The sequence below is a fragment of the Labeo rohita genome, chromosome 7 (assembly GCF_022985175.1).
Source record: "Labeo rohita strain BAU-BD-2019 chromosome 7, IGBB_LRoh.1.0, whole genome shotgun sequence".
Classification (NCBI taxonomy): Eukaryota; Metazoa; Chordata; class Actinopteri; order Cypriniformes; family Cyprinidae; genus Labeo; species Labeo rohita.
In genome coordinates this window covers 25,260,268-25,275,222 of record NC_066875.1, presented here as the reverse complement: position 1 = coordinate 25,275,222, position 14,955 = coordinate 25,260,268, and the positions used below count along the sequence as shown (strand labels likewise).

The 14,955-nt window shown below is 38.5% G+C and overlaps 1 protein-coding gene across 1 annotated transcript in view; it reads right to left on the bottom strand.

Annotated features, from left to right (window-relative positions):
• Positions 1–2,868: 2,868 nt before the first annotated feature.
• otog (otogelin) overlaps positions 2,869–14,955 on the bottom strand; it is a 46,064-nt gene continuing 33,977 nt past the window's right edge. The window contains exons 36-56 of the mRNA XM_051114530.1: positions 12,424–14,792; positions 12,127–12,304; positions 11,874–12,022; positions 11,683–11,772; positions 11,364–11,550; positions 11,038–11,258; positions 10,801–10,939; positions 10,219–10,407; positions 9,927–10,136; positions 8,789–8,893; positions 8,590–8,694; positions 8,156–8,257; positions 7,793–7,891; positions 7,578–7,618; positions 7,382–7,457; positions 6,377–6,555; positions 6,186–6,290; positions 5,651–5,770; positions 5,354–5,399; positions 3,154–3,233; positions 2,869–3,069 (exon numbers count right to left, since the gene is read on the bottom strand). Coding sequence (XP_050970487.1) covers positions 2,869–3,069; positions 3,154–3,233; positions 5,354–5,399; positions 5,651–5,770; positions 6,186–6,290; positions 6,377–6,555; positions 7,382–7,457; positions 7,578–7,618; positions 7,793–7,891; positions 8,156–8,257; positions 8,590–8,694; positions 8,789–8,893; positions 9,927–10,136; positions 10,219–10,407; positions 10,801–10,939; positions 11,038–11,258; positions 11,364–11,550; positions 11,683–11,772; positions 11,874–12,022; positions 12,127–12,304; positions 12,424–14,792 — 4,991 coding nt within the window. The remainder of the gene's footprint in view (positions 3,070–3,153; positions 3,234–5,353; positions 5,400–5,650; positions 5,771–6,185; positions 6,291–6,376; positions 6,556–7,381; positions 7,458–7,577; positions 7,619–7,792; positions 7,892–8,155; positions 8,258–8,589; positions 8,695–8,788; positions 8,894–9,926; positions 10,137–10,218; positions 10,408–10,800; positions 10,940–11,037; positions 11,259–11,363; positions 11,551–11,682; positions 11,773–11,873; positions 12,023–12,126; positions 12,305–12,423; positions 14,793–14,955) is intronic.

Genomic DNA, 14,955 nt, shown 5'->3' with positions numbered 1-14,955 from the left:
GCCATCCCCCGTATTGGAATGTCCGTCAACACTCAAGAGCAAGTTGCCGGTGCATCTGCATATATGAATATCTATATCTTTGGATTTCTGTATCTTTAGACTTCAGAAGATTTCTGAACTTTCTAAATTAATACAACACAACAAGACAACTAACAAATCATTTAACAGATACTTTAGTTTAAACACCCTGGTGAAAAAAACAGCATATGCTGGCAGGTATGTTTTGATGCTGGTTTAAGCTCGTCCTTAGCTGGTTTATGCTGTTTTTTTGCCAGCATAAACCAGCTAAGGACCAGCATAAACCACCTAAGGACCATCTTAAACCAGCATCAAAACTTACCTAACAGCATATGCTGTTTTTTTCACCAGGGCACATATTTAAAACACAAACCAATCTAACGTGAAAGTTTATTCAGTTTGTTCAGGAATTTAAATTTAGGTTGTTTTTGCAACAAGATGCTGCACAATGTTGTTGCATCTTGAAAATCATTGTTTTTATTGTAAGAGACTGTTCCAAGATGGCGGACACGTTGAGGTGTCTGGAGCGGTCGAATTTGACATGAACCTATGCTATAGGTTAGGGCCTATGGTAGCCCTCGGACCGAGGAATATGATTAGCCAAACAATTTATGGTCCTACACCTTCCACAGACAATGTAAATAGGCATAAATTAATTTAGACAACTTAGTGATTGCTTTGGACTTTCAACCAGCATAACAAAAAGTGTTTTTGAACCAAATCACCTACTCTGCCTTTAATGCAGTTACATTTTTCAAAATCTCAGTTCTGGACAGTTTTTAAGCCAATGAATCATACATGTGAAGTTTGGAAAAAACTGTCATGATAATGGTTACTGGCTGATACCACCACCAGTGTTGGGCATGTTACTTTAAAAAAGTAATTAGTTATAGTTACTTCTCACAAATAGTAACTGAGTTAAATCATTATGAAAGTAACTAAATACCAAGGAAAGTAACTACTGTGTTACTTTTTAAAATATTGCTCAAATATGTCAAATAACTTGGACGCCCCCAATATTAAATGTTAAATGAATGAAATTCAAATAAATGTAATGAAATTTTTAGTTTACTCACCAGATATATAAAGCTTAATGGCACAGTTTTTAAATATCTGAATGTATATAATATGACATTATGATAATTTAACATTAAACTTTAGCAATTAGAACTTTAGAATAACCATGTATGAATGCATATTTGTCATACTGACTGAAGTATGTAAGAATTGTCTGCGTTCGCTCGAACTGATTTGCTGAAATCAAATCAGGGGCGACAACAGGTGAGCGCCAGCCAATGAGATTGCCGTTTGCGCATTAGTTCTGCCTACTACCGGAGAAACCAGCCGTTCTTAAAAGCGGAAGAATTCCAAAGGAGCTCCGTTATTTTGGCAGGAAAATACAGCAAAGAATATCGTTTACATGCAGCGTGTCAATTCTGCATGGTAGACTCTCTTGCTCTGTATCTTTTTTTTGCGAGTGTATAAAACAAAGCGATGGTTAGTCGTGTTCTTTCACACTAGAGTTTACGGTTCGTCAAATACAGGTACGCAGCGCATCCATTCAGATGAACTGAAGAATAAAATTATAATAATATTATAGTAAATTATAGTAACGCCGCGTTTTCTTGTCAGTAACGGTAACGGCGTTGTAACGGGGGAAACAGTCATTCGTTTGAAAAAAATCTTGTTACTGAAAAAAATAATGCCATTAGTAACGCCGTTTATTTATAACTCCGTTATTCCCATCACTGACCACCACATGAAGGGAAGCATACAAGAATTTAAGTCTTTAAAACTATTTAAAAAAATAAACACTAGTTGACATTGACATGTATGTTGGTTGAAAAGGACCTTGGCCACAACCAGAAAGCAATAAAAGGGCAGTTTTAATTCTTTACATTTGAAAACATAGTCTTATTTTTCAAAGATTTTTTTTTATTGAAAATGGAAATATACATACCGTATAGTACACAATTAAAAACTAAGCATATTATGTATTTTGCAATTCTTCAGCAGCTAAACCAAGAACCTAAAGAGGGCTCCACAATAAAATATTTAATTCTATAAAATATTATAAAATATTTCAGTCTATACAGAGGTATTCATTATGACCGTCCCTTTGCATTTTTATTGATGCAACGTTGCAATACTGTGGACACAGATATAAAAACAGGAACTTCACATATTCACTTTTATGTCTTAATTATCTCACAAAAAAGCTAAAGCTGTTCTTAAAAATGTGCCGTACTGTATAAAGCAAATTTATGACTTTGCAACAATTTATACCAGATCACAAAGGTAAAAAGTTATTTTGCATCAGCTGAAGTGCTTCATAGATCAAAGCCACGCATTATTCATACTTAATGTACGTGTATAAAATCTTGTATTTTGAGTGAAGCAATTGTTCTTATATGGTAATAAATAAATAAAGTGCTCAAAATACAGCATAAGGTCAATTATTCAATAAACACGTGATTGTTATATAACATGTCGAATCACATAATGTTCAGATCATTAAGAAGTAACATTACCTGTAGAAAAGCGTCTAAATATAATGAGTATATTATCATTTCAGTGTGCTCTGTGGTAGAATTCCATATATACAGATTAGGAGCACGTAGCTAGTGTGATTACTATTGCTGTTGGATTCATAAGCTTCCACATTACGTACACTTCAAACATGCAGCCACCCAATTTAGAGCTTTTTAGAGACATTTGATAGAACAAACTGTATGTTCTGCTCTGAAATATAGAAAAACTTTACAACACTATATTTAAACGTCATATTTTATGGTTCTTAATGTTCAAGTTGAATGACAAGTAACACTTTCTGTTATTATGGATTAAGGTTTATGACCACTGGCAGGAACAGTCCGTTGGTTCCTGTATAGTGTAACTAACCCACGTGGAGTTTCCACTGCAGTAGAGTTGGACTGAACGGCGCTGCAGCCCCATCTCTCTGCAGCACTTACAAAAGCGTGCATACGTGTTGATGTTGTAGTTGTAAATACTTGCAGACGGACACTTTCCATCACATGACACTATATTGACCTGTGAACATTAACATGACCCGTAAGCCAGTTGGCAGCCAAATTACAGGCAGATTATAATAGGAATATTCTGAAATGAACTCACCGGTCTGTTACTACGGCAGTCGTTCTTTCTAATGGTCATCCTTACGGTCACTTTCTGACATGACTTCCCGTCTTCTTTACCTGCAGCATGAAAGTCAATGAATGATCTGTTACATTCTGTGTGACAGTTCTAAGTCATTCAGTGAATAACTTCTGCTCTCACTATGTCAGGATTAGATTCTCATTTCTTTGTTTGTTAATTGATTTCTTCATGCTAAAATGACGTTTAAATAATTGAATTGCTTACCGTCAATTTAAGTGAAGAAAACTTATTGACAACAGCGCATTGCTCAACACTGCTGGGATGCCACTTTAAGTGACATCACTGGAAAGCTGAATAACATGATGGAAAGATCACCCAAAAATGAAAATTCTGTCATTAATTACTCACCCTCATGTCATTCCAAACCCATAGGACCTTCATTCATCTTCGGAACACAAATTAAGATATTTTTGTTGAAATCCAAGAGCTTTCTGACCCATAGACAGCAATGTAACTACCACATTCATGGCCCAGAAAGGTAGTAAGGACCTTGTTAAAATAATCCATATGATATCAGTTGTTTAACCGTAATTTTATGAAACTATGAGAATACTTTTTGTGTGCAAATAAAACAAAAAAAAACAACTTTTTTCAACATTTTCTTCTCTTTTGTGTCACTCTTCGCCGTGCATTCGCAAGAGTAACACGACACGTTCTTGTAGGTTTATAAATTACGGTTGAACCACTGACACTATGGACTATTTTAACGATGTCCTTACTACCTTTCTGGGCCTTGAACGTCTCAGTTGCATGCTGTCTATGCAAGGTCAGAAAGCTCTGGGATTTCATCAAAAATATCTTAATTTGTGTTCCAACATGAGGTTGCGTAATTAATGACAAAATTGTCATTTTTGGGTGAACTATCCCTTTAAGATGAATCCTGATGGACTACTTTAATCTGGTTCAACGCTGCATTTTACAGCAGGATGATTATGCTACAATAATTCTCCAATTTAATCAATAAAAATTCATAAGTATGAACTGTAAACAGATTTTTTTTTATAGATTTAATAATTATAATAATTAAAAGTTCACCTTTTTCATCCTCCTCTAAGTTTGAAGGCTTTAACTTTTAACTTCACAGGATTTAAACATTTTTTTCTTATTTTTCATAAGGAAATATTACTATTCTTTCCCCACTTAGCTGATAAAAAGGTAATCACTATAAAACTACTCATCTACTGAAATAAGTGATACATATGAATTTACTTGTACTCAAGATCAATGCCATTCCATCACCTCAAAAGTAAAAAAAAAAAAAATCAATACTTGATTTCCCAATGAAATATACAGATCAGTAGTGAGCAGAAGCTGTAATGGTTTGAGTAATGTGGCAGAAAAGGCACTGAAGGGAGACAACAGATTTGGGAAAATGCTTTGTATTCCATATATTGCCATATCACCCAAAACATTACCAAACACCCCATTAACCACAAACTACACATACTATGTGATTAGAGGCTACAGCCTAAGTGCTCGGAATCATGCAGAGCTACAGAAACTCTCTAACTGGCCTCTACCAACAGTACATTGTTGGCAATCAACAATGCACTGCCCGACAGAGCAAAATGGGGAAAGATTTCCAAGAAACATCTGGGAGAAAAGTGACTAGAGGTATAAATGACTTCAGTGAGCAGTTATCTTCAAATCTGTTGAGAGTCCTGTAGTATTGTTTGAACAGGGGGAGTACATTGTTGGAAATCAACAATGGTGATGGCGAGCCTTGAGGTCTGATGTTAGTATCAGGTACCTTGTTCACAGTTTGTGCTAACTGTGGGTTTCAAAGGGCTAACAGAGAAGGGGAACAGGGAGTTCGCAGCGCCTGGAGAGATTGTTACAGAACGTTACACTCAGCCTGATGCAGGAAATGAACTTTCTGCTGTTGTGTGAATGTCAGTGCTTTTACACAATCCTTTTCTTTTCTGTGAAAAAGTGAATTCTGTTCCCAGGATTGACTGCTTTTATCTTTAGGTTGGTGAATTTTGCTCTTTACCTTGCTGGTACAGAACAAAACTCCTTTGTCATGTCTGTTGTTTTCATTTAGACATAATGAGTGTAAAAGACTTGTGGAAGAAACAGATGAAGCTTTTAAATATTAACATAACCAATGTTTTTTGTTATAACAAGGAGAAAAAAACTATGTAACTTCTGTACTCACATGTCTTGCAGCAGCCATCCATATAACTCACAACGGTGCCCCCAATCTAAGACAAGATGAACATTTTGAAAATGTTGCATGTTTAATTTGCTAGACATGTTTTGCAAAATGTTTATTACTTGTTATTGTTTTATATCTTTTGTCATGAAGGAAGCTGTCAGTAAAAGTATAACTTGACTCAGGAAGGCCTTTATTTAGTGCTGGTTCTATATAAGTGTCTTTACATGTGTTTGTGTGTATCTTACCTGTACCTTGATGTATTATTTAGGTTTACATTATCAAGGAAAGAGAATTCACCTTCATGCACTCAGTTTCATTGAAGGGGGGGCAGCTGTAGGGGTGGGAAACGAGCACAGGTCCTGACAGAGTGTCCATACAGTCATAGCGCATGCAGTCTGACACCCAGCTGCGTCCTGGCTGGAAAGGAGAACACACAAAATACTGTACATTCACATCTCAGCAGAACAAACCCTATAGGAACGAGGTGCAACAGGGTTCTAAAGGGTCTTTAGAGAATTGGAGATAAAAAAAATAATTATAATTTTGGCTCCGGTACAACATGTTGATATATAATATCTTATTCTGCAAGAATGGATTAAATTGGCCAAAAGTGTCGGTGCCAATAGTGTGCTGACATATAGCACCATTGCGTTGTGGGTGTCCCGAGTTCGAATCCCACCTCGAGGACCTTTCCCGATCCTGTCCCCCTCTCTCTTCCACTACACTCCCTGTCTCTTATACACTGTCCTAGCATTATAAAGGGAAAATGGCAAAAATAAACCAAAAAAAAAACTGGTCAGAAGTTAGAATGTGAGCATTTGATGAAAATCACCTTGTACATAGTTATAGATCCATTCTCACTCTGGATCAGGCAAGAAATGTTTTTACACACGCCACAGCAGCTGCTAGGGTCTTTTGGAGGGATGTATATCTGGTTCTGGAGAACACACAAAACAGTTAGAAGGTATTTTGTGTTTGGCTTGTGCGTGTATATGTGTGTCTTTGGCCATTTTAAATACTCACAGGTTGGCAGCGTGAAGTGCAGTTAGTGCCAGTGGCTTTGAGGAGATAGAAACCTGTGGCAGAGTCCAGTGTGTGTGTGCACTGTTTGGTGTAACACACACCCTGATCACGGTGCTCAACCAGTGTCTGCCCCGGCCGCATCACTCCCCGTTCACCATCCACACACACTGCCTCTCTCACTACAAATTTACACACAGAAAAATGTACAGTGCACATATTAAAAATGATGTATATACACTACCAGTCAAAAGTTTTTGGACAGTAAGATTCTGAGAAGTCTCTTCTGCTCACCAAGCCTGCATTTATTTGATCCGAAGTATAGCAAAAACAGTAACATTTTCAAATATTTTTACTATTTAAAATAACAGTTTTCTATATGAATATATTTTAAAATGTAATTTATTCCTCTGATTTCAAAGTTGAACTTTTAGCATCATTACTCCAGTCACATGATCCTTCAGAAACCATTGTAATATTCTGATTTGCTGTTCAAAAAAACATTTATCATTATGTTGAAAACAGCCGAGTAGAATTTCTTTTTCAGGTTTCTTTGATGAACAGAAGTTCAGAAGAACATCATTTATCTAAAATAGAAATCTTTTGTAACATTATAAATGACTTTAGAATCACTTTTGATCAGTTTAAAGCTAAATAAAAGTATTAATTTCTATAATTTTTTTTTCTGCTGACTCCAAGCCTTTGAATGGTATAAGTGTATAATGTTAAAAGAGCTTGATCTTTGGATCTTTCGATTTATCAAAGAATTCCTAAAAAATTTACTCAACTGTTTTAAATATTAATAATAATAATAATAATAATAAAAAGAGCAAATTTCTTGTTGCTTGAAGGGCAAATCTGCATATTAGAATGATTTCTGAAGGAACATGTGACACTGAAGACTGGAGTAATGATGCTGAAAATTTATTTTTGGAATAAATTAGAGTTTAAAATATATTCAAATATTTATTTATTTATTATGTATTTTCAGAGCATTTGTTTTCTCACCACAAGTGAATCGTTTGCAGGCACACCGGTTTTCCGGATCAGACAGAAATGATCTGTCTAACTGAATACTTTCCCCCTGCAACACAATACATCTGTTATCAGAACCAACCAGTCAAACAAATAATGGAATAATAAATGTAATAAATGTATGCAAAAATACATGGTCATTTGGATACAGTAATTTCTGGAGACTCACCAGAGCACATTTGGGGCGAAGCATTTTCTCACATGCACATTCTAAGAGAGAGAGGAACTTTAGTCGTTTATAGAAACACACACACTGTTTCTTTATCACACATTCACAAACACACAGACAAGCAATACATAAACAGTACAGACATGTACTTGAATCTAACGTACAGTGAATACTTCTAAACTTAAACTACATTATCACTGGGTTAGTGGGCTTACCACATGTCTGAGATGGACAACACTGATCTTGAATCCTTGTGGAAACTACTGCCATGCCAACTGGACATGTGATGTCCAAGCATCGAGAGGTCTCACACACTGAACACATATACACACATCACAGTTATAATAACACTTCACTGTTCCAGTTGATGTGTTTTGAAGATATTTAATTTTGTGGAGATTGAGGCCTGTCAAATTTGATGTGATTGTTCATTTACATGTGGTTTTAGGCATAGATATTTAACAGCTGTTATGTTTTTCCACTATAACTGGCTTACTATTAACTTTTTGCTGGCTGAATTTACCAATGGTAATAAAAATGGTAAATGTCTGTATATTTAATCATGTGTTTGTACTCACAGCAGTGATAAACTGGACAGCAACGCTCTGTGCTGTTGGTGTCCACAATCAGCAGTTCTCCATCTTGGCACACTGGAACTGCCTCAGAGCATTTGTCACACACTAACACAAAAATAAATAAAACACAATAACTAATTCCATTTTAACTGCACTAAAGGTTTTCATTATACTCATGAAAGCAGCACATGCCTGTTAAAGGTTATGTAGGCTGAAATAAAATAATGATTATAAGGTGGAAATTAGTTTGAAACAAAGAATTTAACCAAAAATGAATATTCTGACCCAATTTACTCAGTACATGATTTCTAAACACTTGTAACAATGTTACAATGTAACAAACAAGTCAAAATGACCAGTTTTAAACAACATCTACTGTAAAATGATTGACAATTTAACATGGAATAACATGATTTATATTTTTAACATTGACTTACTGCAGATATGTGCCAAACAGCAGCTGCCTTCAGCACGAGTGGCGATCAATGTCTGATCCTCGCGACATACAGGAATGTCCAAGACACACTGATCAGGATCACACTCTAAAAAGACAATAAACAAACATGGATTTGTATGCATGCACAAGTACACAGACTCAAACACATAACCTGTAACAGAAAATATGCCCAAACTTACCACATAAGTATTCTGGACAGCAGGAGTCCTCCCTATGATATGACACCAACTTCTCCCCATAATTACAATCAGTAGGAGCCGCTTCACACTTGCTCTGGTTACAAACTGTCACAAAACAATTGAGCATAAATGAGTACATAAGTAATGGTAAAGTAATACATTATTTATATGCATTAATACAAGAGTTACATTAAAGGATGAGTTCACTTCCAAAATAAAAATTTCATGACAATTTACTCACCCCCATGTGATCCAAGATGTTCATGTCATAAAGATATTTGCATTTTTTGAAGTAAACATTCCAGGATTTTTCGCCATATAGTGGACTTCAATGGTGGGCAATGGGTTGAAGGTCCAAACTGCAGTTTCAGTGGAGCTTCAAAGGGCTCTACACAATTCCAGCTAAAGCGTAAGGGTCTTATCTAGCGAAACAATCAGTGATTTTCTTAAAACAATAAAAATAAGACAAATGCTCATCTTGCACCAGCCCAGCCTCATGCATTATGTAATTATGTTTTCAAAGTTAATGTTTTTACAAAGCGGATGGGCAAAGAAAGTCAAACACCCTTTATAAAGGTAAAACAGTGATGTTGGATGATTTTGAAGTTGATGGAGAAAATGAGATGGAGTTTTTCACCCTACCCTAAATTTTTGAACCGAAATGAACTGCACGTGACCTTTCCAACGTGATTTTGTAATGCGTGAAGATGCGCATCGCAGAGCTAGTGTAAGATGAGCATTTGTGGTTAAAAGGTTTATATATATATGTAGAGCCCTTTGAAGCTGCATTGAAAATGCACTTTGGACCTTCAACCCATTGATCCCAAATGAAGTCCATTTTATGGAGAAAAATCCTGGAAATTCCTAAAAAAAACCAATTTGTTTGCGACTGAACACAGGCAGACATGAACATCTTGGATGACGTGGGGGTGAGTAAAATATCAGAAACAAATTTAGTTGGGCAGTTTGACCAATTCTATATTATACTTATTCATTTGACTGAAAATGTAACTACAGATAGTTTTAGAAATTCCATCACCAATATAATAAGAGACTTCTTTTTTTTAAGTTTTTACAAATGTACAATCATTCTGCCCAGCCCTTCTGTAGATACGTGTGAAATGATTGTGTAACAGACCACAGGCTTTTTGAGGGCAGCAGCTGCTGTCATCTGCCAGGTTGACTGTAATCTCTCCTGTACGCGTGCAGACTGGCTGAGGGATGTTACTGCAGTTATACTCCACCGGCACTATGCTGTCATTCTCACACTTATACATGCAGCAGCCATCCACCGAGGCTTTCCAAATCTCCCCAAGAGCACGCGGGGTTCCAAAACTATCAGTACACGCTGCAAAAACACATAACATAAATAAATGAATATCAAGAGCTAAATGCTTTTAAAAAGAGAGAGAGACAAACAGGGGGCGTACCACACTTGCTGAGTGGAATGCACAGGGCAGAATAGGGCCGGTGTAAAAGAGTTCCCTCTGGACACACACATCCCTCTGACAGGCCTGCGCATTGCTCTGGGACAAACTCAAACTCTTGGTTTGGGCAGGATGGGGCAGTGCAGGCCGGCAGACATGCTTGGTACTGCAGATTTTCTGGGCACATGAATGCTGCACAGGAAAACACACTACCATTAAAAACACATCACACAAAACACCAATAAATGTAATTTAACACCATGTACTAATGTGGAAACCATTGTTACTATACATGGATTGTTCACCTGGAAATTAAAATTCTGTCATTTATTACTCAACCTCATATTTTTCCAAACCTGTAAGACCTTACCTCATCTTCAGAACACAAATTAAGGTATTTCTGATGAATTCTGAGAGTTTTCTGACCCTGCATAAACATCAGTGGTCACATGGACTATTGTGAACAGTGAACAAAGGTCTTACGGGTTTGGAATGACATGAGAGTGAGTAATTAATGACAGAATTTTCATTTTTGGGTAAACTTTTCCTTTAAAGCTGTGTTGATATGCCTTGGTGACTACATACGGCAGAAATCCGAGCTCCTCCATTCCATGCAGATGTTGAATTTGTGGCAGGAAGCAGCGTAAGCGGCCAAAGCAACACATGGGTTGTTTACATACTCCACATCTCTCACCCACATCTCACAGAACATTACTGGAGGGACCTGCAATGCAACAAAAAATATTCAGGAAATATAATGCATAATCAACAGGTGTGGTTGCAGGTTTGGTACTGGTGGGATGTGCATGTTGTGTGCCGTACATAAGGATGGCAGATGGTGAAGGTACGGTTACTCAGCATGCTCATGCACTGGGAGCAGTCGTCCGTGGTGCAGTTGACCTCCCTCCGTCTGCTGTGGCTGACGTAGCTGGTGGTGTTGGGAATCTGCCAGCTATCAATGAACACGGCCGGATCCTCTTGCTCAGACACAACTGTACCGTTAGACAGAGTCAGATCATTCAGAGGATTACCATCACAACTACCTGGACAGGGTGACAAAGAGAAAGATGGGAGAGGTGGAGAGTGAGGAGCATGACGAAAGTAGATGGCAATAATATGCATATGATCTGTGGTTAATGACTTCGTACCACACAATCCCATTGTGGGGAGTCTGTTGTTATAGCTGTCCATCTCAATCACCATCATGCCTGTAGTGTGGAACCACTGGATCTTCAGACCAGCTGGACTTCGGATTAGATACATGTTTCCTGTATCCAGAATCTCAAAACCAAACTTCTTAAAACGTGGCTTTGAGTACCTGGAGTTCACATATAACTGGAAAAACAACCCATTGTATATTTGAACCTTTTTCATTCATGTAAATCTGCCAGGCTATAATAATAACAATATTCCATTTCTATTCAAAGTGGCAGTTATTCCAAGAATTGCAAATAGACGGATACTCACACGTCTCTGCAGACGATTGATGAGCACTTCGTTGGATTTGTGAGTAATGTTTAAAGCTGCCAGACACAGATTGGTGAAGTTCCACACAAGCTGGAATCAAATAGAATAATATTATGACTTTGATATTCTAAAAAAGGGCACAAAGGGTTGCACTAAAAGGGTTTATATTACTTGAGTTGTGCATATCTTACAGTGTCATCTGGTCCTGAACACTCTTGTACCAAGATGCTGACGGTCTCATTGGGAAGTCGGGTCACCACATATAAAGCAGCTTTATAAATCGCAACACTTTTCCCATCAAATGTGATCAGATTAAGATCTGGAAACACTGAACAACGACCTACATGCCGAAATAAAATGTATATGTTAATAAGCATTCAACAGTTTAACAAATGACAGAATGGAAAAGATCATAGTAATATGTGTAATGCAGATGTTCCTCACATGGACAGTCCCATCGTGGACAACACTTATCACCATTGACCAGTACAGCAAAGCCAAGCAGACCGCAGTTTGGAGGTGTAGGATCATATGGGCAGCTTTGAGACTTATTGAAGAGGAGCAACTGACCACTGACACAGATAAGCTTTGTACATTCATCCACCACCTCTGAATATGGAGACTACAGACACACACACACATTATTTAGGTTAGCATGTAATAGCTTTTGTTCATACCACCACACAAAAGTATAATGAAAGACAGCTAATGCTATACAAAAATATTTTATAATTGACTTACAGTGCATACTCTGCTTGGCTCCAGAGCAGTAGTTTTTGAAACTGCATGCGTCTGGCTCGTCATCCAGTGCTCTGTTTCTGTCGTGTAGGGAAGACTGGTTATCGCAGATGAACTCAGTGTTGTTTGGCCAGTGTCTGGAGCAGGTGGCATGGCTGTGACTCTGGTATATTCATCCACCAGAGGGCGCTCAGTAGAGGCACTTGCGCTGGTTACAGGCCTACTCTCAGTGACAGCAGAGGAAGTAGCGGACTGTGTTGAAATGGTAGTCTGGGTAACAACTGATGCCACACCTGGCACTGGAGTTGTTCCAGATGATGTCGGCAATGTTGTGGTCGGACCAGATTCAGTGGTGTACTCTGTAAATCCAAAGGTTTCAGGACTATGTGTTGGAAGTGTGCTAGAAGTAGCAACAGGGATACTAGAGGTAGTTGTATCTGTGAAAACAGTGGTAACTTTATCTGTAGAAGTGGTTGAAGGTGTTGTCCTAGTTGGAGGTGAAATACTGGTTGTGGCCACAACTCGAGGAGTTTCTCGTCGTGTGGTAGCCACAGCCACCCGTGAGGTCAGGACTGGTGTGACACGGGTTGTGAATCTTTGAGTCATCGTGGAAGGAAAGGTGCTGGAAGTCTCATGGACCAGTGTTGATGTTTCGGTTGTTGTATCGGTAGACAGCACAGCTCTATCTGTGTCAAGCGAAAGCCTAGTTGTCTCTGTGACAGAATGTATACTGAAAGGTCTGGATGTGGATGTTTGAGTGGTAGAAACAATCTCTTTTTCAGCTGCAGTAGATGGTAGCAGAGGTCTCTCAGAGGTGACAGTTGTTTCTGTGGTTACTGTTGGGGCTTGAGATACTGATGTTGTCATTGTCAGTGTGGATGGTGAAGATTGAGAAATCAGTGGCAGTGCTGATGTGGTGGTCATAGTTGTTGCAGAATAAGGAGGATGAACTGGTGATGTGCTGACTTTGTCTGAAAGGACAGCAGTAGTGGAAACTAAACTCCAGTGAGACTCTGTAGGGCTCAACGTAGTAGAAGTGGAGACAACTCTATAAGTTGTTTTGTCAGTAGGTGACACATGTGATGTAAGCAGTGTTGATGTTTCTTCTGTAGGCGCTGAGGTGAACGGCATGGTGGTGTAGGTGGTAACTGGTGTCTCTGCTGTCTTAGCACTGGTTTGGGTTGTTTCAGGTAATGGAGTTGACATGGTTTGGATCACTCTCCAATCTGTCTGTAATGTTCTATCAGTTGTTGGAACATCAGGATGAGGATATATATCAGATGTTGGTTGATAGGTTGTTTTTGCAGTGGTTTCTGTTGACACAAATGTAGGAGCTTGAGAGGACACTGTGGTGATGAAGGTTGTTGGAGCAGCTGTGGAGACAAACACTGTTGTTTTTGAAGTTTTGGGTTGCTCTGAGGTTAATGTTAAAGGAATAAAAGGTGTTGTCTGAGTTGGAAAAGCAGAACTTGTGGATTTTACTGCAGTGTGAGTGGTTGATGCTTCAATATCTGTAGGGGAAGTGGAAATGGTAGTGGTGTCCAAAGGCTTCTGGGTTTCAGTGGTGCCCTCAGAGGTCTTAACAGTGTGTAAAGATGTTGGAAAGGTCCATTTCTCTGTGGTGACTGAGGTACTCAATTCTAATATAGGTGTTGTGGTTGATGGCGAAGTGGACTTTGTTGTGATGATGGTTTCGACAGGTAACTGTGTGCTGCCACTTGAAGTCTCAAAGTGAGCTGTGGTCTTTTCAGTAGGTGTAAAGGCCTCTGAGACTTTGGGGGTTTCGGTACTAGAGGTGAGAGGAGATGACACTTTGACTGTTGGGGAAGTGGCTTCTGTGTAGCTTATGCTGGTCGAGACTGGAAGCACAGGTAGAGTGCTTATTCTGGTCGGCTCTTTACTTGAGGTAGACGACAGAACAGGACTTGAAGTAGATGGTGAGGGAACAGTTGTTGTAAGCGTGAGAAGTGTCAAAGACACTGTTGGCCTGCTTGTTGTAGAGGTGCCTGGGAGAGTTTCTGAGATAAACATTGGGCTAGTGTGCAGTGTGGTGGAGGAAGTGGAACTGTGGGTGATGCTCGGTGCTTTAGTGGTTCTCTCAGTGGAAGCCAGTGGGCTTGGGGAGGAGGTGGATGTCGTTAATGTGGTAATAGTTTCCACCACCTCAGGTGTTACAGGAGAAGATGTAAGCTTTGTAGTGCTTGGCATGTGTGCTGTAGGTGTAGAAGCAGTGGTGCTAGACGCTGACACTGTTGAAGATGTGAGTGATATAGAAACCGCTGGACCACTCAAGGTGGAATACTCTGAGGAGAATGTTGATGATATTACAGTACTGGTTGGCGTGGGTGGAGGAACAACAGCAGGCTTAATGCCTAAACACAAAACAAACACAATATTTATTAGACACTTCATAAAATATCTCATTTAAACTGCTACATTTACAGCTAGTGGTAGGAAATTATTTTCTTAAAGATTGTTAACATTAGCGCTGGTTAACATGGCATTTATGAGGTTGTAGCTGAAAGGTAACATATG